The following is a 23237-nucleotide window of genomic DNA, read 5'->3' on the forward strand; positions in this document are numbered from 1 at the left end:
CGGAGGACAGATCGCATACCGCCTTTTCAGATCGTACCATCCCCATAAATAAGGACAATACTGTGCGTGTCATCAATATGGGCCGGACTTAAAACAGGAAAACAAAAATTAAAGCAACACTGACACCGAGTGGAGCATTAGACCTTTCACTACATTACATCTTATACATGTGTGTATTCAAATATACATAATTATACACAGTGCATATTATTAAAAAAATTGTGTGTGTGTGTGTGTGTGTGTGTGCAGTATATATAAATTATTTTAAATAAATTATTTTATTGGGAATAAAAGTCTTAGTATGCTTCACGTTGCTTCAAACGAAGCGACAAACAGCTCCTCTCCAAAATTAAATAATTTAGGATAAAATAAAATCAATAATGCTCAACACATTGAGTGGGGCAAAAACACCTTTAAGAGCATTTTTGTAAAAACGTATGCAAACTAAAAATAATGTTTTACCATATAAACCCCAAATTAAAATCTTCAAAAATACTTTTAAAATATCCTTACCTCTCCAGAATCTCTCCTCCTGCGATCTGGTATCACTAGAGTATTCCTATTACTGCCTGGAGCTATAGTAGAGCCGATACTCATTCTGGGTCCAACTAACATGTACCGTTTGTCTCCAGATCTGTACTGGATGCTGTGACACAGAGTCCCGTCGTAATTTGCGTCCTGTAAATACTTGGGCGAATAGTCTGTAGATTTGGAGCACTGCATTACAATCAACACGATGATGCTGATGACAAAAAGCACTGAAACCGAGCCCAAAGTGATGATCAGATAAAATGTCACGTCGTTCTCCTCCTCGTCTTTTACTGCGTTTTTAACATCAGAAGCTGCAAAAGCCTCTTTGGGCTCCACAACTTTGACAATCACAGTCGCTGTTGCTGAGAGTGAAACGTTCCCATTGTCTTTGACCAGTATGAGCAGTTTATGCTGGGCCTCGTCTGTTTCTGTGAATGAGCGAAGGGTCCTTATCTGTCCTGTATAGCGGTCCAAAGCAAAGAGACTGTGCTCACTAACTTCCTGCAGTGAAAACAATAACCAGCCGTTGTATCCTATATCTGCGTCATAGGCTCGGACTTTAGTCACCAAATGTCCTGCGTTCACATTCCGGGGAATCTCTTCTACGCCCTCAGCAGAACCGTTAGCGCTGACTGGATATAAGATCACTGGAACGTTGTCGTTCTGATCCAGAATAAACACGTTCACTGTCACGTTACTGCTCAGAGACGGACTTCCAGAGTCTGTAGCGATAACTCGAAACTGGAAAGTTTTAACAGTTTCAAAATCAAAACTTTTTAGTGCATAAATAATTCCCGTTTCTGAATTAATGTTTAGAAAAGATGTCGAATCACCTTGATGTAGGTTATATGTTAGTGCAGCGTTTTCGTTTAAGTCTTTATCAAAAGCAGTAACAGAGAAAATAGACGCACCAGGGACATTGTTTTCAAATAAATAAAGCTCAAATGTGTTCTGAGTAAACTGTGGGGAGTTATCATTTACATCAGATACCTGTATATTTAATGTTTTAAAAGAAGTTAAAGGTGGCTGTCCTAAGTCAGTGGCTGTTATAGTGATTTCATAGCTTGAAGTAACTTCTCTATCTAAACGCCCCTTTGTCACTAATGAATACATATTCTCTTTAAATGATGATTTCAGCTCAAATGGCATATTTTCGGGTAATGTACAAATGACTTTGCCATTGACACCGGAGTCCTTGTCTGAAACGCTGATTAAAGCTATCGCCGTTCCAGGATTCGCATTTTCAGATACAACACTAGAAAGTGATGTTATCTCAATTTCAGGAGAGTTATCATTAACGTCTGTGACTTTAATGCTGAGTTCTGCTTCAGCTAGCAGGGGAGGCTGGCCTTTATCTGATGCCTGCACATCTAATTTAAAGACATCCGTTTCCTCAAAGTCTATGTTACCTTTAACTTGTAACTCGCCCGTGTTCTTGTCAAGCGTAAAAATGTCGCGGATTTTTCCATCCAAATTTTCGCCTAAGGAATATTCGATTTCGCCGTTCATTCCATCATCTAAATCAGTTGCGTTTATTTTAATCACGACAGTGCCCAGAGGTGCATTTTCCAGGATTGTTGCAGAATATGAGTCGCGGCTGAAGACTGGTCGATTGTCATTTATATCCAAGACAATAACAGTGATGTTAAGAGTCCCTGATCTCGGTGGATTTCCACCATCTGTGGCTGTCAGTGTAAGTCTATGTTTGTCTTTTCTTTCCCTATCCAGTGCTTTCTTTAAAACTAAAAATGGTATTTTTGTTTCATGCCTTTCCCGAACGTCGATATCAAACAGCTCATTCTGACTTAATTTATAAAATCGAACCGTATTCATTCCCAGATCTGGATCTTTGGCAGTTTGAACTTGAAAACGCGTACCCAGAAGCGTATGCTCAGCTATTTCAAATTGCTGCTCAGATCTCGGGAAAATGGGTGGATTGTCGTTTACATCGGTTATTTCAACTTCTATGTAATGCACCTCTAAGGGGTCTTCAACTACGCATTTCAAACTTATCGAACAGACGGTGTTTCCATCACACAGCTTCTCTCTGTCGATTCTCTTATTGACATACAGTTCCCCATTGTTCTGATTTACCTGGAAAAGCGCATCATCAGGTCCAGAAACAATACGAAACCGACGGTGCGCCAAATTACTGACATCCAGGTTTAAATCCTTAGCAATATTTCCCACAATAGATCCTTCTTTCACTTCCTCCGGAACATTGTATTTTATCTGTGCACTAACCAGATTCCCGAAGCACAACAGCAAAGAAAGAGTAATCCACCAGCTCGGCCGTCTGCTCCATTGTTCTCCGACATCCATCGCAAATAAAGATATTTGAATAATGTCGGATTACAAATGCTCTTCCCATGAAACACAATTATTTCCTATTCTAATCTCTGATATCATGTGCATTATATAAACGACACACAACGAAATGACTAGTTAGCACTGCTTTCAACGCACAGCTATACTGCCCCGTCTCTCTGCACAAAACACTGCTCTGTTTCTCATTAGCTGACGCCTGATGGGGTAGGGCTTGCTACAAGACAGTAACCTAGAGTAACAACGACACCATGTGGAGTGGATTTGTGTTTGCAAAAAAAAAAAAAAAGGAAAAGGAAAGGACATAAATATTTACAGCGCGTGCTAGATTATTATGCAAGTTGATATTCTATTCATATTTTTTTCCCCAAGCACATTTTGCCAAATCCAAACCGCAATCTTAACAACTACTATTAATTTTGTATTTAATCATTTATATGTGATATACAATTGTCAAGGAAGGCTGGAAGTGAAAAAGGCCTTATATTTAGGTGTGCATAATTATTAAGCAGGTTTTCTTTTAAAGGTAAAATGGGTCAAAAAAGAGATATAACTCGCACTGAAAAAATCTAAAATTATTAAATGCTTATGAAGATGCAATACTAGATATTACAAAATCAATGTGTGACCAATGGACAGCAAAACGCTTATTGGTTCAACAGGGTTATACAAAAACAGGACAAGAAGAAAAGACACATATTAACTGCAAAAAATATTAGGAATTAAGGTGAAGAATTAGGTGTGAAACTAGTCTAAAGTGACACCATTTTCCAGAACAGCAACCTACCTGGAGTCTCCAGAAGTACAAGGTGTCAGGTTCTCAGAACCTTCATGAAGGTAAATAATCCTGAAATATGACCCACACTGAATAAGAGTCACAAGCTGAAGTGTTGTGAAATAGACACAGCCTATTAGCGTTATACTGTTCGTCAGCTCGCGAATGTTTCCTCACGAATGTGACGAACAATATAGTCCGTTAAACCTGCATCATCAAGGGCAGGTCTTAATCTGTTCCACAAATACTAGAGCAACAGTTACATTGAGCAGTCTACAGAAAGACAATTTCTCTAAATTATGTAATTAAGCACATCAGTGAAACAACTTAAAAGGATTGCATTCAGTGGTACACTAAACCAACATGTTGCATCGTTTCATAAATTGCATAAATAACACCCAAAACAACTTGTGTAGATAAATACTTTAAGCCACTTTTAATGTATTAGAAACCCAGGCCATTCAAAGGGAACCGCGACTAATTCCAGCACCAGCGCAGCGGACAGCTCCCTTTACTTTCCCACTACTTCGAATATCAACACGTTTAGACATTTGGATAAGTGTGCACATGCTGTTTTTTGCAAAGCAAAACAATCAAACGAAATTATTAACTTGCAATTAGCTCATCAGTTATATGATAAGAGAATTTACTTGTTAAAATATGATTGTATACAACAACAACAACACACAAAAGAGAATAAAGAAATTGAAAATTAACCGCCAGTCTTACCTCTCCAGAATCTCTCCTCCTGCGATCTGGTATCACTAGAGTATTCCTATTACTGCCTGGTGCTATAGTAGAGCCGATACTCATTCTGGGTCCAACTAACATGTACCGTTTGTCTCCAGATCTGTACTGGATGCTGTGACACAGAGTCCCGTCGTAATTTGCGTCCTGTAAATACTTGGACGAATAGTCTGTAGATTTGGAGCACTGCATTACAATCAACACAATGATGCTGATGACAAAAAGCACTGAAACCGAGCCCAAAGTGATGATCAGATAAAATGTCACGTCGTTCTCCTCCTCGTCTTTTACTGCGTTTTTAACATCAGAAGCTGCAAAAGCCTCTTTGGGCTCCACAACTTTGACAATCACAGTCGCTGTTGCTGAGAGTGAAACGTTCCCATTGTCTTTGACCAGTATGAGCAGTTTATGCTGGGCCTCGTCTGTTTCTGTGAATGAGCGAAGGGTCCTTATCTGTCCTGTATAGCGGTCCAAAGCAAAGAGACTGTGCTCACTAACTTCCTGCAGTGAAAACAATAACCAGCCGTTGTATCCTATATCTGCGTCATAGGCTCGGACTTTAGTCACCAAATGCCCTGCGTTCACATTCCGGGGAATCTCTTCCACACCCTCAGCAGAACCGTTAGCGCTGACTGGATATAAGATCACTGGAACGTTGTCGTTCTGATCCAGAATAAACACGTTCACTGTCACGTTACTGCTCAGAGATGGACTTCCAGAGTCTTTTGCGAGAACATGGAACTGGAAAGTTTTGGTAGTTTCAAAATCAAAACTTTTAAGTGCGTAAATTGCGCCTGTTTCAGAATTAATATTCAGAAACGATGTCATGTCACTTTTTGTCCCATTCCCTTTAATAATCTGATATGAAATCACAGAGTTTTCATTTAGGTCTTTGTCAAAAGCACTCAGAGTGAGAATGGGCGCGCCTGCAGCATTGTTTTCAATCATATATAATTCGATGGGATTTAGGCTAAATTCAGGTGGGTTATCATTAACATCTGACACCTGCACGCTCAGAGTTTTAAAGGAGGACAGTGGAGGCTGACCCAAGTCGATCGCTCTTATTAAAATTTCATAATGTGATAAAGTTTCACGATCCAGGACCCCTTTAGTCACTAACGAGTACATGTTGTCCTGAACTGATGGTTTTAATTCAAATGGAACATTTTCTGAGAGAGAGCACACAACTTTTCCGTTAACACCAGTGTCTCTGTCAGTAACACTAATGAGGGAGATCACAGTGCCAGGCTTGGAATCTTCAGGTACAACATTCGATAGTGACGTCACCTCAATGGTCGGCTCATTATCATTTAAGTCAAGTATCTTTATTATTACTCTACAGTCAGTGTTCAAAGGTGGCTGTCCATTGTCAATTGCTTGTATATCCAGCTTATACACATTGTTCTTTTCAAAGTCAACCTCCCCTATAACACGGATTTCCCCTGTTAATCTATCCAAGCTAAAGATTTGAAGTATGTTTTCGTTATTGTCCCCTCCAAAGGAGTAAGTCACTTCACCATTTGGACCATAATCAGAATCACTTGCCGTAACTTGTATTACTAAGGTTCCAATTTGAACGTTTTCATGTAGAGTTGAAGAATAAACATCTTGACTAAACAAAGGACGGTTGTCATTGACGTCAAGAACAAGTACTGTTATGTTTAATGTTCCTGATCTGTGCGGATTGCCACCGTCTAATGCTGTTAGTATTAAATTGTGTTCAGCTTTGTGCTCACGGTCAAGAGGCTTTTGTAAAACCAGAAAAGGCAGTTTGTCCTCAGCCCTGTCCCTTATTTCTAAATCAAAATGCTCATTTTGACTTAATTTATACAAGCGCACAGAATTCAGTCCACTATCCGGGTCACGCGCAACTTGCAGCTGAAAACGCGTTCCTTGAAGTGTATTTTCCGAGATATCTAATCGCTTTTCTTTTTCTGTGAATGTAGGGGCGTGATCATTTACATCAGTTATCTCAACGGCAATATAATGGATCTCGAGTGGATTTTCCACCACTATTTTTAGGTTAATCAAGCATGCTCCATTACTATCACACAGCTCCTCTCTGTCAATTTTTCGGTGAACATATAAAACACCATTGTTCTGATTTACCACGAAAAGCGCTTCATCCGATCCTGATCCAGATACGATACGGAACCGTCTGTCCATCAAAGTGCTCGCATCAAGTCCCAAATCCTTGGCGATATTTCCTACAATAGATCCTTCTTTTACCTCCTCTGGAATAGAGTATCTTATTTGAGCTGAAAGCTGCTGCCCAAAGCACAGAAGAAAACAGACAATCATCCACCAGTATTCCCCTTTGCGCCTTTGTCTTCCAGCTTCCATTGCGAACGATAGCGAAATCCAGAATCAAATGCCACTACCTGTTCAGATTATACATAGCCTATATATTCATCCTAACCGAACAAACAAATGTGAAGCACCAACATGCGTTACGCAGTTCTGTCTTTGTCGGTCTTCAAACAAATATCATCCTCCTCTTGCGTGGAACAACCTGCATAATGCAAACTAGAATATGGGGGGCAGGGCGAATAGACGCTTTCCCTGTACAACGATGACACCATGAGGTTTGTGAAGAATGTCACAGATAATCAAACATTATAAGAAGCCGGAAATAACACATAACGACGTGTTGCTCTCTTTGATCAAGATACAATTACAGCGATCTTTTATATGATTATACCTGTGTATTTCGTCTGTAAAATTGTTGTAGCCTTTTTTTAAACCAACAATAACAACACCAACCATCATAATTAACTAATTACCAATATCATCATTACGCTGATGAATCACGGAGAAGGTGCAAAAACCTATGATTTCAGAACCATTAAGTTGCACAGCGCCTCACGCCAAGAAAATAAATATGTATAAACAGGTTTGTCCTTACTAAAATAACATGACGTGATATAATGAAACTGTAACAGTACAGATTTTTGATGCTCAAAACTTAAAGTGACTACATTCAATCTGCTGGGTTCATTCCAAAATTAGCCAACAATTACCGTGTTGACGGAGACAAAGAGAAAGAAAAATATAAGGCAAATAATATTCTTTGCCTTATATTTTTCTTTCTCTTTTCTCTTTGTCAACATCATCTCCTTCTTGCAACTTAAAGCTTAAAGCTGTTTTTGCTATTGTTACCAGCAAATGTTTAACAGACAATTTTAATAGGATTTAACAACAGCTTAAGATGTATCAGACAAGCAACTATTCCATCACACGACGCATTGATCTATTAAAATGATTCGAGGACAATTTTGAGAACACGTTTTGCTTGAATATCAAGGAGCTAACCCCCTATTTATATGTATTTATATGTGGTCGTGTTGAAAGAGCAATAATGTGTTTTTCTTGAAAATTTAAGAGGGTAATATATTATTAAAATATTAAAATATTAAACACATAAAACAGCCATGCAAAATCAACGCATGAAATGATAACGAGCCGGGGGAGAAAGAACACGCCAAAAAAATGTCATATGCAAATGACAAATGTTTAAAAAGTGCAAAAATATAATAAATCCGCCAGTCTTACCTCTCCAGAATCCCTCCTCCTGCGATCTGGTATCACTAGAGTATTCCTATTACTGCCTGGTGCTATAGTAGAGCCGATACTCATTCTGGGTCCAACTAACATGTACCGTTTGTCTCCAGATCTGTACTGGATGCTGTGACACAGAGTCCCGTCGTAATTTGCGTCCTGTAAATACTTGGACGAATAGTCTGTAGATTTGGAGCACTGCATTACAATCAACACGATGATGCTGATGACAAAAAGCACTGAAACCGAGCCCAAAGTGATGATCAGATAAAATGTCACGTCGTTCTCCTCCTCGTCTTTTACTGCGTTTTTAACATCAGAAGCTGCAAAAGCCTCTTTGGGCTCCACAACTTTGACAATCACAGTCGCTGTTGCTGAGAGTGAAACGTTCCCATTGTCTTTGACCAGTATGAGCAGTTTATGCTGGGCCTCGTCTGTTTCTGTGAATGAGCGAAGGGTCCTTATCTGTCCTGTATAGCGGTCCAAAGCAAAGAGACTGTGCTCACTAACTTCCTGCAGTGAAAACAATAACCAGCCGTTGTATCCTATATCTGCGTCATAGGCTCTGACTTTAGTCACCAAATGCCCTGCGTTCACATTCCGGGGAATCTCTTCCACACCCTCAGCAGAACCGTTAGCGCTGACTGGATATAAGATCACTGGAACGTTGTCGTTCTGATCCAGAATAAACACGTTCACTGTCACGTTACTGCTCAGAGACGGACTTCCAGAGTCTGTAGCGAGAACATGGAACTGGAACGTTTTTACAGTTTCAAAGTCGAAACTTTTAAGTGCATGTATATGTCCATTGTCTGAGTTCACATTAAGGAAGGACGACATGTGACTTTTTGCTCTATCTTCTCTAATTATTTGATAGGTTATTGCAGCATTTTCATTCATGTCTTTATCGAAGGCGCTAACAGAGTATATGGATGCTCCTGGGGGGTTATTTTCCATTAAATATAGTTCTAAAGGATTGCGAGGAAATTCCGGAACGTTGTCGTTCACATCTGATATCTGCACTTTCAGTGTTTTGATTGAGGACAAAGGGGGCTGACCCAAATCTGTGGCTGTTATTGTGACATCATATCGAGAAACAAGCTCTCTATCTAACTTTGCATTCGTCACAAGAGAGTACATATTTTCTTTGAATGACGGCTTCAGTTCAAAAGGAACATTGTCAGATATTCTACAAACAACTTTGCCATTGACGCCCGAATCTTTATCGGTAATACTAACAAGTGAAATTACCGTTCCTGGTTTTGAATCTTCGGGAACCACATCAGACAGTGAGGTAACGTCTATCTCTGGTACATTATCATTTTCGTCAATCATTTTAATGATAATTCTACAGTTGCTTGTCTTCGGTGGCTGGCCTTTATCTGACGCCATAACACCGAATCTATAAACATTATTTTTCTCAAAATCCAAATTGCCCTTCACCCTAATCTCACCAGTGTTGTCCAAATCAAATGTGTCGTAAACCTGTTTTTCGATATTCTTCGCAAATGAATAAACAATTTCGCCATTCTGACCTTCATCTAAATCAGTGGCGTTCAATCTAATGACAAGAGTCCCAACAGGAGCGTTTTCTTGCAATGTGACAGAATAAAGCTCTTGGCTGAATTTCGGCCTGTTGTCATTGTCATCCAGCACCGTGACATTAATAGCGATACTCCCTGATCGTGGCGGATTCCCACCGTCAACAGCAGTCAGTGTAAGACTGTGAGTGACCTGACGCTCCCTGTCAAGCAATTTACGCAATTTCAAGACAGGGACTTTTTTCTCTTCCCCATTTTCACGAAACTCAAGTTCAAAATAGTCGGTTTGGCTCAGTTTATAAAAACGAACAGAATTCACGCCTGAATCGGGGTCCTGTGCTTCCTGCAATTGAAAGTCCTCGCCTGGTAGGGTTGATTCTGCTATTTCTAAAAGGACGTCTTTATAAGCAAAATTGGGTGCGTGGTCATTTATATCGATAATTTCTACTTCTACATAATGAATTTCAAGCGGATTTTCGACAACGGTTTTCAGACTTATCAAGCACGCATTAGTTCCGTCACACAGCTCCTCTCTGTCGATTTGCTTTTCCACATGCAAGATGCCATTGTTCTGATTTACCTGGAAAAGAGCGTAATTTGATCCAGAAACAATACGGAACCGTCTGTCCACCAATGTACTGACATCAAGACTCAAATCCTTGGCAATATTTCCCACAATCGTTCCCTCTTTAACCTCTTCTGGAACAGTGTATCGTATCTGCGCTGAAGCCTGCTGTCCGAGGTATAGTAGCAAATAGAAACACAGAGAAATCCACCAGTACTCCCATCGGCGCCTTTGTTCTCCAGCATCCATGCTGAAAACCGTAGTCAGAGGAACAAGTGTAAATGTATTCTCCTTACAATTACGGCATAAATCTACTTAAATGCTTCGAGGACGAATTTGAGAACATCGTTTGCTCGAAAATCGCGGAATCCCTTGTATTTATATGTCCAGACTAAAAGAGCAGTCGGTGCGCTCTAGCCTGTGTTAAAAACCAGTGTGACGCAAACCACATCCCTGGATCAAACAACGTTTCCTTGTGTAATACTGACACCATGAGGTCCACTGTAACATGTCAATATTTTAAACATATCTGACGCACTTTAACTATAGCATAAAGGCAGAGAGCAAAAGTTTGATCAATTTGACAGATATGATTTTATTAAATTAATATTAATAAATAGTACATATGACTGACTTCTAAAAAACTACAAATATTATATATATATATATATATATTATATAAAATATTATATATAATATTTGTAGTTTTTTAGAAGTCAGTCATATGTACTATTTATTAATATTAATTTAATAAAATCATATCTGTCAAATTGATCAAACTTTTGCTTTTCATATATATATATATATATATGTGTATATGTGCACATATATATGTGCACATATATATGTGCACTTTTCATATATATATATATATGTGCACATACACACTCTCATATATAATATAATATATAAATACATAATCATAAATATACATACTCTTTCTATATATATGTAGGCCTACACATAACATAATGCATATGTTATGTGTAGATAATGCATATAATACAAAATATAGCATGATAAACAACCCTTAAAAATCTCACACAGCAAATTCCAGTCCCATGGACAGTTCCGCACGAATCAATGGCTATGACAAGCAAGTCTTATTATATAAAATTCTTAATAAAAATATAATATATCTCCGTACTGCCATGAACTCATGAACTAATTCATTTTGTGTCACTTCACTAAGTACACAGTGGATTAGTGAAAATAATTGTGCAAAAACAGCTATGCCAAAACAAAACCTGAAAAGTCAACATGAGCAAGGGGAGAAGGAACACGCCAAAGAACTTCATATGCACAAAATAATGCAATTAAATCAAAGAGTGCAAATATAATAAATCCGCCAGTCTTACCTCTCCAGAATCTCTCCTCCTGCGATCTGGTATCACTAGAGTATTCCTATTACTGCCTGGTGCTATAGTGGAGCCGATACTCATTCTGGGTCCAACTAACATGTACCGTTTGTCTCCAGATCTGTACTGGATGCTGTGACACAGAGTCCCGTCGTAATTTGCGTCCTGTAAATACTTGGACGAATAGTCTGTAGATTTGGAGCACTGCATTACAATCAACACGATGATGCTGATGACAAAAAGCACTGAAACCGAGCCCAAAGTGATGATCAGATAAAATGTCACGTCGTTCTCCTCCTCGTCTTTTACTGCGTTTTTAACATCAGAAGCTGCAAAAGCCTCTTTGGGCTCCACAACTTTGACAATCACAGTCGCTGTTGCTGAGAGTGAAACGTTCCCATTGTCTTTGACCAGTATGAGCAGTTTATGCTGGGCCTCGTCTGTTTCTGTGAATGAGCGAAGGGTCCTTATCTGTCCTGTATAGCGGTCCAAAGCAAAGAGACTGTGCTCACTAACTTCCTGCAGTGAAAACAATAACCAGCCGTTGTATCCTATATCTGCGTCATAGGCTCGGACTTTAGTCACCAAATGCCCTGCGTTCACATTCCGGGGAATCTCTTCCACACCCTCAGCAGAACCGTTAGCGCTGACTGGATATAAGATCACTGGAACGTTGTCGTTCTGATCCAGAATAAACACGTTCACTGTCACGTTACTGCTGAGAAATGGACTTCCAGAGTCTTTTGCGAGCACATTGAACTGGAACGTTTTGGTAGTTTCAAAATCAAAACTTTTAAGTGCATAAATTGCGCCTGTTTCAGAATTAATATTCAGAAATGATGTCATGTCACTTTTTGTCCCATTCCCTTTAATAATCTGATATGAAATCACAGAGTTTTCATTTAGGTCTTTGTCAAAAGCACTCAGTGTGAGAATGGGCGCGCCTGCAGCATTGTTTTCAATCATATATAATTCGATGGGATTTAGGCTAAATTCAGGTGGGTTATCATTAACATCTGACACCTGCACGCTCAGAGTTTTAAAGGAGGACAGTGGAGGCTGACCCAAGTCGATCGCTCTTATTAAAATTTCATAATGTGATAAAGTTTCACGATCCAGGCTCCCTTTAGTCACTAACGAGTACATGTTGTCCTGAACTGATGGTTTTAATTCAAATGGAACATTTTCTAAGAGAGAGCACACAACTTTTCCGTTAACACCAGTGTCTCTGTCAGTCACACTAATGAGGGAGATCACAGTGCCAGGCTTGGAATCTTCAGAAACCATCTTTGACAGTGACGTCACATCGATCGCAGGTGTATTATCGTTTGTGTCTAAAATTTTTATGACAACTCTACAATCTGTCTTCATAGGGGGCTGGCCATTATCAGATGCTTGAACATCAAGTTTGTAAATTGATTTGTCCTCAAAATCTATATCCCCTTTCACACGAATGTCACCTGTCAGTTTATCCAAACTAAATATTTCATACACCTTTGGGTTCTGATCGCTGCCAAATGCGTAGGTGACCTCTCCATTTGAACCATAATCTGCATCGCTTGCCTGAACCTGAATGACTAGCGTTCCAACTTGTATATTTTCTTTTAGATTTGTAGAATACATATCTTGGCTAAAAAACGGTCTATTGTCATTTATGTCAAGGACGTTAATTGATATATTTAGAGTTCCTGATCTTTGTGGATTGCCTCCGTCGATTGCGGTTAAAATTAAATTATATTCGTCATTAATCTCACGGTCAAGAGTTTTTTGTAAAACTAAAAATGGCAGTTTGTCTTCTCCCTGATCTCTGACTTCTAGATCAAAGTGTTCATTGTGGGTTAGTTTGTATGCACGAACAGAATTCCCCCCTGCATCCGGGTCACGCGCCGCCTTAAGCTGAAAACGCGTCCCTCGAGCAGTCGATTCTGAAATCTCCAATCGTTTCTCATGTTCACTAAAAGTGGGCGAATTGTCATTTACATCGGTCACCTCCACTCCAATATAATGTATTTCAAGGGGATTTTCGACGACAATCTTCAGATTTATCATGCATGCGCTTTGACTATCACACAGCGATTCCCGGTCGATTTTCTTATGAACATGCAAGACGCCGTTCGGATTTACCTGAAAAAAATCGTCATTGGATCCAGAAACAATACGGAACCGCCTGTCCACCAAAGCACTGACATCAAGGCCTAAATCCTTCGCAATATTTCCAACGACGGTTCCCTCTTTTACTTCCTCTGGAATAGCGTATCTTATCTGCGCTGAAACCTGCCGTCCGAAGCACAGCAGAAAAGAGAAGCACAAAGCGATCCACCAGCACTCCCATCTGCGCTTTTGTCCTTCGGGTTCCATCATGAATCAAATGCTTAAGATCACAAAACAAATGAATGTTGCCCTTGATTTCTTAGTGAGAGAAAAATGTGCAATATCTTCAAACAAATCCCCATAATCCACGCCGACTACTAGGTGTTTCAACAACATAGAACTGCGCTGTTGGTGGAGAGGAGCAATTGTGTGACGCCAATGTCTTAAAGAGGAGGGACTGAATTTCAAAAGCTTTCCTTGTGTAATACTGACACCATGAGGTTAACTGAGAATATAGAGGATTAATAAGAATAATAGTAGCCTAACATGATAATAAAGATTTCATTCATTTCAATGTCAAATACAAGACAATCCATGGCACAAATTGCACTCAAAATAATGCTCTTATAGTGACTCTGTTATATATGATTAAATCACATGATAGAGATAGCAGAGATGTGCTGTAATCCATATATAATAATGATACAAAACCTGATGTTGGGTTATATTTAGAATGAGTTAAACTGTAAGCGTAATTTACATGTGTTCGACAGAATAGCATTTTGTTTTTGTCTGACTACATGTACCATAATCCCTAGCTACGTAATTTATTATATCAACCAATGAACATTCACTTTGTTTGATTGATGGATGTCTGGGCTAATCAGTTATCTGGTGTTATGTTACTTACATAAGCGTTTTGAAGAATGGAGATAGGTGGATGTAACTTTTGTTAGTTGATTAGTTAACTCAATGACAAATTGCTTGTGATATTTTTTTCATTTATAGACTCTATATTTTAAAATACAAATGTAATGTTACTTAGGACAAAACATCAGCTAAATGAGGAGAAAAAAAGAAAAGAAAAAATTAAATTAAAGCGTGACCTTTCATATAGATGTTTGTGTTTTACTATACAAAGTATGTATATAAAATGTATTTTAATGGTGTAAGTACTTTTTAATAAGTTATTTGTTATTTTTAATAAGTTATATGGTTTTATTTCGTTTGAATAAAGTTTAAATATTTGTATTTATTTATTTTTCTAAATATTTAATCTGCACTTCTCTTAAACTCGCTATAGTTTTAAATAGGTAAAATCTGCCAAAACTCTTAGTATGCAACTCCTAGTTACAAACATTTTTGTTTATATGTCCAGGGTCTTCTTCAGATGGGTATTTACAACAATGGATAAAAGTATTTGCACTAAGATGAATGTAGTTTTACGATAAATAATGCGTTTTGTTCTCCATCACTGTTGAGAGAGCAGTTAATGTAAAATCAGCTTCAGCGTGATGTTTATTTTGAACACTGATCATAAATACATTTATTTACTATACACATTTACCAGTACGTGTGTTTTGAGTAGGTCATTTAAGAAGAGAAAAACAAACGTTATAATGTGAGACATGTCATCACCAGGTTAAAGAGATGCATGAGAATGTAGGGCTTTAAATTTCAGCACCAAGGACAGTTCTTCGAAAAGACTGCACACACGTGCACATTAAAAAAAATAATAAATAAATAAAAAAAAAACTTAAATTATAGAATATGCATCTTACCTCTCCAGAATCTCTCCTCCTGCGATCTGGTATCACTAGAGTATTCCTATTACTGCCTGGTGCTATAGTAGAGCCGATACTCATTCTGGGTCCAACTAACATGTACCGTTTGTCTCCAGATCTGTACTGGATGCTGTGACACAGAGTCCCGTCGTAATTTGCGTCCTGTAAATACTTGGACGAATAGTCTGTAGATTTGGAGCACTGCATTACAATCAACACGATGATGCTGATGACAAAAAGCACTGAAACCGAGCCCAAAGTGATGATCAGATAAAATGTCACGTCGTTCTCCTCCTCGTCTTTTACTGCGTTTTTCACATCAGAAGCTGCAAAAGCCTCTTTGGGCTCCACAACTTTGACAATCACAGTCGCTGTTGCTGAGAGTGAAACGTTCCCATTGTCTTTGACCAGTATGAGCAGTTTATGCTGGGCCTCGTCTGTTTCTGTGAATGAGCGAAGGGTCCTTATCTGTCCTGTATAGCGGTCCAAAGCAAAGAGACTGTGCTCACTAACTTCCTGCAGTGAAAACAATAACCAGCCGTTGTATCCTATATCTGCGTCATAGGCTCGGACTTTAGTCACCAAATGCCCTGCGTTCACATTCCGGGGAATCTCTTCCACACCCTCAGCAGAACCGTTTGCGCTGACTGGATATAAGATCACTGGAACGTTGTCGTTCTGATCCAGAATAAACACGTTCACTGTCACGTTACTGCTCAGAGACGGACTTCCAGAGTCTTTGGCCACAACAAAGAATTGAAATGTTTTTAAAGACTCAAAGTCAAAGCTCTTCAATGAGTAAACGGTGCCGTTCGCCTCATTAATACTCAGAAAAGATGTCATGCTTTGGTGTGAATTCACTCGATCAATTGAATATGAGACACGTGCGTTTTCACCTTCGTCTACATCAGCTGCACTTAATGAGAAAACGGCGATTCCTGGTTTGTTGTTTTCGACCACGTAGAATGTATAAGGGCTTTGAGTAAATGTGGGGCTGTTGTCGTTAACATCCGTGACCTCGACGTGAATCGACCTTGTTGATGATAACGATGGGGTTCCTAAATCTTTGGCTGTTATAGTGATATCATAAGACGATTTAGATTCTTTGTCAATGTTTTCTTTAGTTACCAGGGAATAAAAGTTTCCATCAGGCGATGGCTTGAGATCAAAAGGAATATTTTTGGGCAGAGCGCAAACTATCTTTCCGTTCATACCTGAGTCCAGGTCAGTAACTCCCATCAAAGCCACGACGGTCCCAGGAGGAGCATCCTCAGGAATGTGGCTGGATACCGAGGTGATGTCAATCTCAGGCCGGTTGTCGTTGACATCCTCAACATTAACAAGCACATTACACTGTGTAGACAATGACACGGCCCCCTTATCCGCAGCCACTATCTTTAGCTCATAAACTTGCCTTTCCTCAAAATTTAGCCCACCTTTTATCTTTAACTCCCCCGTTAAACTATCTAAATCGAAAACCTCGGATGCACCGTTCCTGAACTTGTTCCTTAAGGAGTATTCAATTTCCCCGTTTATTCCGTCATCTGCATCTGAAGCATTTACGCGGAGCAGAAATGTTCCTTCAGGGACGTTTTCTTTCACCGTCACTGTGTATTTTTGTTTGCCACAAATTGGAGTATTATCATTTACATCTGACACAACAATAGTAATATTTACAGCAGATGATTTCTGCGGCTTTCCGCCATCTGTCGCAGTCAATATTAGCGCATGCCTTGCGCTTTTTTCTCTATCAAGAGGTTTTTGTAGAATAAGGACCGGAATCTTACCTTCGTCTCCCATGTCTTCTGTTTCTAAACGAAAATAATGATTTTGGCTCAGTTTATATGCCTGTAAGTCGTTTGAGCCTATATCTGGGTCGTGAGCTGTTTCTAACTGAAATCGTGCTCCTGTCATTGCAGATTCAAGTATTTCCAATTTATAGTTTTCATCCAAAAAACTAGGTGGATTATCATTGACATCGGTGATGTCCACTGATATCTGGTGCATTTCGAGTGGATTTTCTATCACTGCTTTAAGATGAATGAGACATGGGTTGGTTTTAGCACACAGCTCTTCTCGGTCTATCCTCTGGTTCACAAACAAAGCGCCGTCTTCATGATTTACCCGAAAGAGCTCTTGCTTTGTCCCCGCGACGATGCGTAAATTCCTGTTCTCCAGTAAAGTCGGATCTATCCCTAAGTCTTTTGCAATGTTCCCCACAGTGACTCCAATTTTAGATTCTTCTTGAAGGGAGTAGTTTATCTGAGCAGCATTTCCTCCGGAATTAAACAGCAAAAACATTAGATAAAACATCTTGTTCGTCCATGTTCTTGTATATTCACTCGCCATAGTTTCCTCTGAACACCGGTGAAAATGGCATATGGCTTATGCTATTGCAAATCACAAATTAACTGACATATTTAAAAGCGTCGTGGCTGTTCATTGTTCAAAGCCAAAGTGATGTCTGACACACCAAGCCTCGAAATCTGTTAGACGCTATAGTTAGTAATGTATGGTATTGCAGCGCCACTCACAGCGATTTCGCACAACTGCATCATCCCACACAATACATTTCCTAGTGATGTTTAATGAGGACCAAACATGAACAGCTATACTAGTAAGTCCAGGTTGTAATTATTGCTAAAAATTACGGGGTAACACTTTAGAATAATGGTCCGTCATTAATAAGTAAATATGCAGGAAGTAATGAGTAGTACATTAACACTTCAGCTACTATTAACTAATATAGAAACAAGCTTAACTAATCACTAAGTAATATCACATTTAGGGCTAAGATAGTTCCTTATTAGGTAATCAATAATTACTCAATGGGATTGACATCAAGAACTAAGAGGTAACTATGACAAATTATAAAAAAAAAAAAAAGTAATTCATTACTAACATTAACGTGTGTGAGATGTGAGCAATTTACTTTTTTTACTAATTGCTCACTAATTACTCAAGGGTTACCTAGTCACTCTGCAGGAACTACTAGTGACCTGGACCATTATTTTAATGTAGTGTAGTAAATATAAAACTGACTACACCACCTCCTTATTTAAAGGCAGGAGGAGCCTTCCACAAATAATTTGATTATAAACAGCAAATTTAGTTGTGAATCACAATTTTATTGTTACAACACAAGCCATAACAAAAGGTTAAAACCAATTAAAAAATATGTCTGTAATAAAATCCATAGAATAGGGAAATAGTTCTCCTCAAGAATGCAAAAGGGTCGGGCCTACTCTTATGCACCACTTGCCACCTGTAAGAAAACAGAAGAAAATAACCACAGCAAATAAGAAACCTTTAAATCACCATTACAGTGCCACACACCACCCAGATCAGCCACACCAAGGGAGGTTAGGTGTCAATGCAGGCCCGGCCCTGTACAAAGCCACTGTAACACAGAAGAAGGGGAGCAATACCACGCAAACAAAAGCAAATAACAAAAACAATTAATAGAATCAAATGAAACAATATTGAATCGAGATAAAATTTAACCCCCCAAAAAAGAACTTAAATACACAAGAAACCGTGGCTGGTCTGCCCCTTTAACAGAAAAAGATGCACGTTGATACAAAACTGCAATAAAAGAAAACAAACAAAACACACTTTAGCGAAAGTACAACTGCAGCACAGTTATCGGATCTCAGCACTCAATCCCCAAATATGATACAAAGATACTATAAACAAAGAGCACAGGGCTGGATTTCCTGAAACCTTCTTAACACTACGTCGTTCTTAAGGTATACCTTAAGGTGTACCTTAGTTAAGAATACCTTCTGTAAGTCATACTTCCGGGCCCCACTTTATATTAGGTGGCCTTAACTACTATGTACTTACATCAAAAAATAAGTACAATGTACTTACTGTGGTCATATAGTGTTGCAAAACACCTTTGCTGATATTGAGGTGGGATACGGGTAAAGTTATGGACAGGTGTGGTGGGATGGGTAAGTTTAAGGGTAGGGTTAGGTGTAAGGGAAGTGTCAACTGTGTAATTACAAATAAGTGCAATGTATCAAATTATTATAATAGTAATACAAATAGTAGTTAAGGCCACCTAATATAAAGTGGGTCCTACTTTTGTAAGGTTGGTCTGGACCACTCTTAGCTATACCTTATCACTATTGACAGTTAATTCCACTAGTGGCCACCACTGTGCAAAAAGCTTATTTACATGTCAGTCTATATGAATATAATTCTAAAGTTGTAATATACACCCAGTGTTCAATTAGGCTAATTTAATAGTTTTTTTGTATGCAAGGATTCAAATTGTCATTACACTAATGGTTGTTAGCTTTTTACTTATATTATCCAAAGGTACATCAGCTGGCAAACCCTTATGGAGTCTATTTAAAGGGAATGATTGTGGAGGGGAGTTTGGTCAAACTATGGCAGTGATACAGCGAATAGTTGTGCTAAATCAAAGACATTTCTATGTGCACTATTTCATCCGTGAAAACTTTAGTCCCCTGGCTACCATGTCCAAAGCTGCCATTACAAATTTATTTTGCCTCCCACGACAGCAAATTCAGCAGCTTTTAGATCTTGTTGGTCCGACTTTTTCAAGACCAACTCGACGGAGCATTGATAAACAAATTCAGCACCACCACCACGGACAGCACCTGCTAACGTCACACTTAAGAAGGTATACCTTAAGCAACCTCCTAAGGTATAGTTCGGGGAACACGCCTAGAAATGGGATACCTTTAGTTAAGTTATACCTTTAGAGTCTTCATAGCGCGCAAAGAGACACTGTTATCGGGAAATGCAGCCCTGGGCTGCATTTCCCGAAACCTTCTTAACACTACGTCGTTCTTAAGTTATACCTTAAGGTGTACCTTAACGTTAATACGTGTTTCCCGAAACTATCTTAGTTAAGAATACCTTCTGTAAGTATTACTTTCGTAAGGTTGGTCTGGACCACTCTTAGCTATACCTTATCACTATTGACAGTTAATTCCACTAGTGGCCACCACTGTGCAAAAAGCGTCTTTACATGTCAGTCTATACGAATATAATTCTGAAGTTGTAATATACACCTAATGTTCAATCAGGCTAATTTTTTTTAATGAAAGGATTACAATTGTCATTACACTAATGTTTGTTAGATTTTTAATTATATTATCCAAAGGTACATCAGCTGGCAAACCATTAGACAGGAAAAGCTTAGGAGCCTATTTAAAGGGAATGATTGTGGAGGGGAGTTTGGTCAAACTATGGCAGCGAGACAGCGAATAGTTGTGCTAAATCAAAGACGGCGCCGTCCGCGGAGCCATTTAGTGTATATGCACTATTTCATACGTGAAAACTTTAGTCCCCTGGCTACCATGTCAGAAGCCGCTATTCAAAATAAATTTCGCCTGCCACGACAGCAAATTGAGCAGCTTTTAGATCTTGTTGGTCCAACTTTGTCGAGACAAACTGGACGGAGCTACCCTCTCAGCCCTGAAATCCAGCTGCTGGCGGCTCTCCGTTTTTATGCCTGGGGCTTTTCTGGAGGTGGTTGGGGATGGACATGGGCTGAGTAACACCTCAGGGTGGCGGTGCGTTCATTCAGTAACAGAAATTAGTTATTTACACAATAATGTAATGCAGCTGCTGGGCAATCATCCCTGATTGTGGAGTAAATTAACACACTATGGAAAATATATTGTAATAATATAAATGACTCTTTCAAATGCCAGTGAAGGCATACTGCCAGTTAGTGTAGCGGGTTGACGCATGATGCGGTTGAGCATGAAATTGCTGGTTCGCGTACTCATGTCAGAATTATATAAAATTTAGTTTGCAAGTTCAACTATTTCTGAAGTGCTTCTTTTATAAAAAAATAAAATATAAAAAATTCGCATAAAGCAGTGAAACAACCCCTGCATAGAGTAAATAATCGATTCTTGAGCTATCGATATAAGCCACTTCAGCACCGCCGCCACGGACAGCACCTGCTAACGTCGCACTTAAGAAGGTTTACCTTAAGTAACCTCCTAAGGTATAGTTCGAGGAACACACCTAGAAATGGTATACCTTTAGTTAAGGTATACCTTTAGAGTCTTCGTAGCGCGCTAAGAGACAACGTTATCGGGAAATGCAGCCCTGATCACTAGTAGTTCCTGCAGAGTGACTAGGTAACACTTGAGTAATTAGTGATGCATTTTATGACTTTATTCAGAGTAAAAATGATGACTGATTACGACTGAGACACACGATAATGTTCTTTATAATTTGCCAGTTAGTTAATAGTTGTTAATGAGGCTAATCTCAATAAGTAATTATTGATTACCTAATAAGGAACTATCTTAGCCCAATGTGATATTACTTACTTGATTAGTTAAGCTTGTTTCTATATTAGTTAATAGTAGTAGCTGAAGTGTTTATGCTGTACTACTCATTAGTCCTGCATTACTTCCACTTATTAATGACGGACTATTATTCTAAAGTGTTACGAATTGTGCCATCACAATATCAAATGCACTACACTAAAATCAGAAAATAAATATGTCATTAATTTGGGAAAAAAATAAAACTTTTTGTTATTTATCCTTCATTGGAATCAGCATTTAAAACACGTTTTATAAGGTTTGAGAGAATAAATGAGCCAGTATTTATGTGTAGAGCGTGTTCTAGTGTCTTCATGGTGAGCAGTGACATCTTGTGGTTTAGTTACACGGATCACGTGACAAACTCGGCCCCACCCGCACCCCTTTGTTCGGTGCTCCCTCCCACCACAGCTGATGACGTATGAGGGTCTGTGAAATCCAAACCCTATATCAGACACTTGACACTAGAGGGCAGAGTGAAGTGATTCACATCTCAAGGTCATTTTTTCTCGGACGTATGGAAAATATACATATAAATCACACACGAGTATTTCATCAGTACTTCATATCATATGGGAAATATGTATAGTGTATAATATAATGCTGTTTATTTCACATAGACTGCACAGATATACGAGCTCCCCAGATTTGGCGTGCTGAGCCTCTTGTCTGTGCATCAAATTACAGGATGCAGCATCATGCACCCCCTCCCCGCCCGTTACCCTGGCAACGGACCTTTGGATAGGCGGTTCGCTGTCTGTGGTGCTGAACAATGCGGTCTCCAGAGGAAAGCGTGAAGCGTGGAAAGCGTGAATGAAGGGAGGGGTTTGGGAAGACATAAGGAACACCAAATAAATTCACCACTCACAGAAGAAATTCTAGTAACAACACTGTGGTTGTTTATTGATTATTTAACTTATTTTACATTTAATGATGCATTCCTCATAAAATGATTCTCTCTTCTATTTACCCACATTCAATTCTCTTTCATTCGGTCGCTAAGAAACAGGCTCCCGTTGCCTAGAAACCAGCAGTCAGCCTTTTTTTTCTGAGTGAGGCCTTTTTCTGCAGTGTCTCAGGAAAGCATGGTTTTGATAGTTGACCAAGCTCTGGTGGCAACAGGGATCTTTGTGTAAAATGCTGAGGAGAGTGTGATTGGCAAATGAACACTGTGTGTGTGTGTGTGTGTGTGTGTGTGTGTGTGTGTGTGTGTGTGTGTGTGTGTGTGTGTGTGTGTGTGTGTGTGTGTGTGTGTGTGTGTGTGTGTGTGTGTGTGTGTGTGTGTGTGTGTGTGTGTGTGTGTGTGTGTGTGTGTGTGTGTGTGTGTGTGTGTGTGTGTGTGTGTGTGTGTGTGTGTGTGTGTGTGTGTGTGTGTGTGTGTGTGTGTGTGTGTGTGTGTGTGTGTGTGTGTGTGTGTGTGTCCGCTGCAGCAGCTTTTAATGGTGCTGCAGTCTCACTCAGAGCTGTAAGGCAGGCGGAGAGAAATCTGGGTCAGGAGGAAAAGAGAAGCAAAAAGCGCTTACATGTTTTTTCAAATTTGTTCTGACCCACATCACAGAACCATAACCAGGCAGTAAGCCAGCAAGGACAATATTTAATGCTTTATTATTTCTGTCAGAATTATCAGAAGAAAAAAGGA

General features: G+C 39.2%; 4 protein-coding genes across 5 annotated transcripts in view; all 4 read right to left on the minus strand.

Moving 5' to 3' along the window:
• Positions 1–17624, minus strand: part of LOC307140227 (protocadherin alpha-C2-like) — a gene marked incomplete at its 5' end in the record, with an annotated part of 201324 nt that extends 183700 nt beyond the window's left edge. Inside the window, one exon of one of the 2 annotated variants that reach the window (XM_079839566.1) lies at positions 15273–17624. In XM_079839566.1, the coding sequence (XP_079695692.1) occupies positions 15273–17624 (2352 nt within the window). Of the gene's footprint in view, positions 1–4360; positions 6722–15272 lie in introns of those variants that run through there. The other variant, XM_079839565.1, reaches the window with a different exon arrangement.
• LOC307139498 (protocadherin alpha-2-like) lies at positions 499–2853 on the minus strand (the record flags this gene model as incomplete). The annotated part of the gene is made up of 1 exon (XM_079838497.1): positions 499–2853. The coding sequence occupies one exon, from the start codon at positions 2851–2853 to the stop codon at positions 499–501; it is 2355 nt and encodes a 784-aa protein (XP_079694623.1).
• LOC307139499 (protocadherin alpha-8-like) lies at positions 7892–10291 on the minus strand (the record flags this gene model as incomplete). The annotated part of the gene is made up of 1 exon (XM_079838498.1): positions 7892–10291. The coding sequence occupies one exon, from the start codon at positions 10289–10291 to the stop codon at positions 7892–7894; it is 2400 nt and encodes a 799-aa protein (XP_079694624.1).
• LOC307139500 (protocadherin alpha-8-like) lies at positions 11359–13758 on the minus strand (the record flags this gene model as incomplete). Its single annotated transcript, XM_079838499.1, has 1 exon — positions 11359–13758. The coding sequence occupies one exon, from the start codon at positions 13756–13758 to the stop codon at positions 11359–11361; it is 2400 nt and encodes a 799-aa protein (XP_079694625.1).
• Positions 17625–23237: the final 5613 nt, after the last annotated feature.

The sequence above is a fragment of the Gobio gobio genome (genome assembly GCF_949357685.1).
Source record: "Gobio gobio genome assembly, chromosome: 16".
Classification (NCBI taxonomy): Eukaryota; Metazoa; Chordata; class Actinopteri; order Cypriniformes; family Gobionidae; genus Gobio; species Gobio gobio.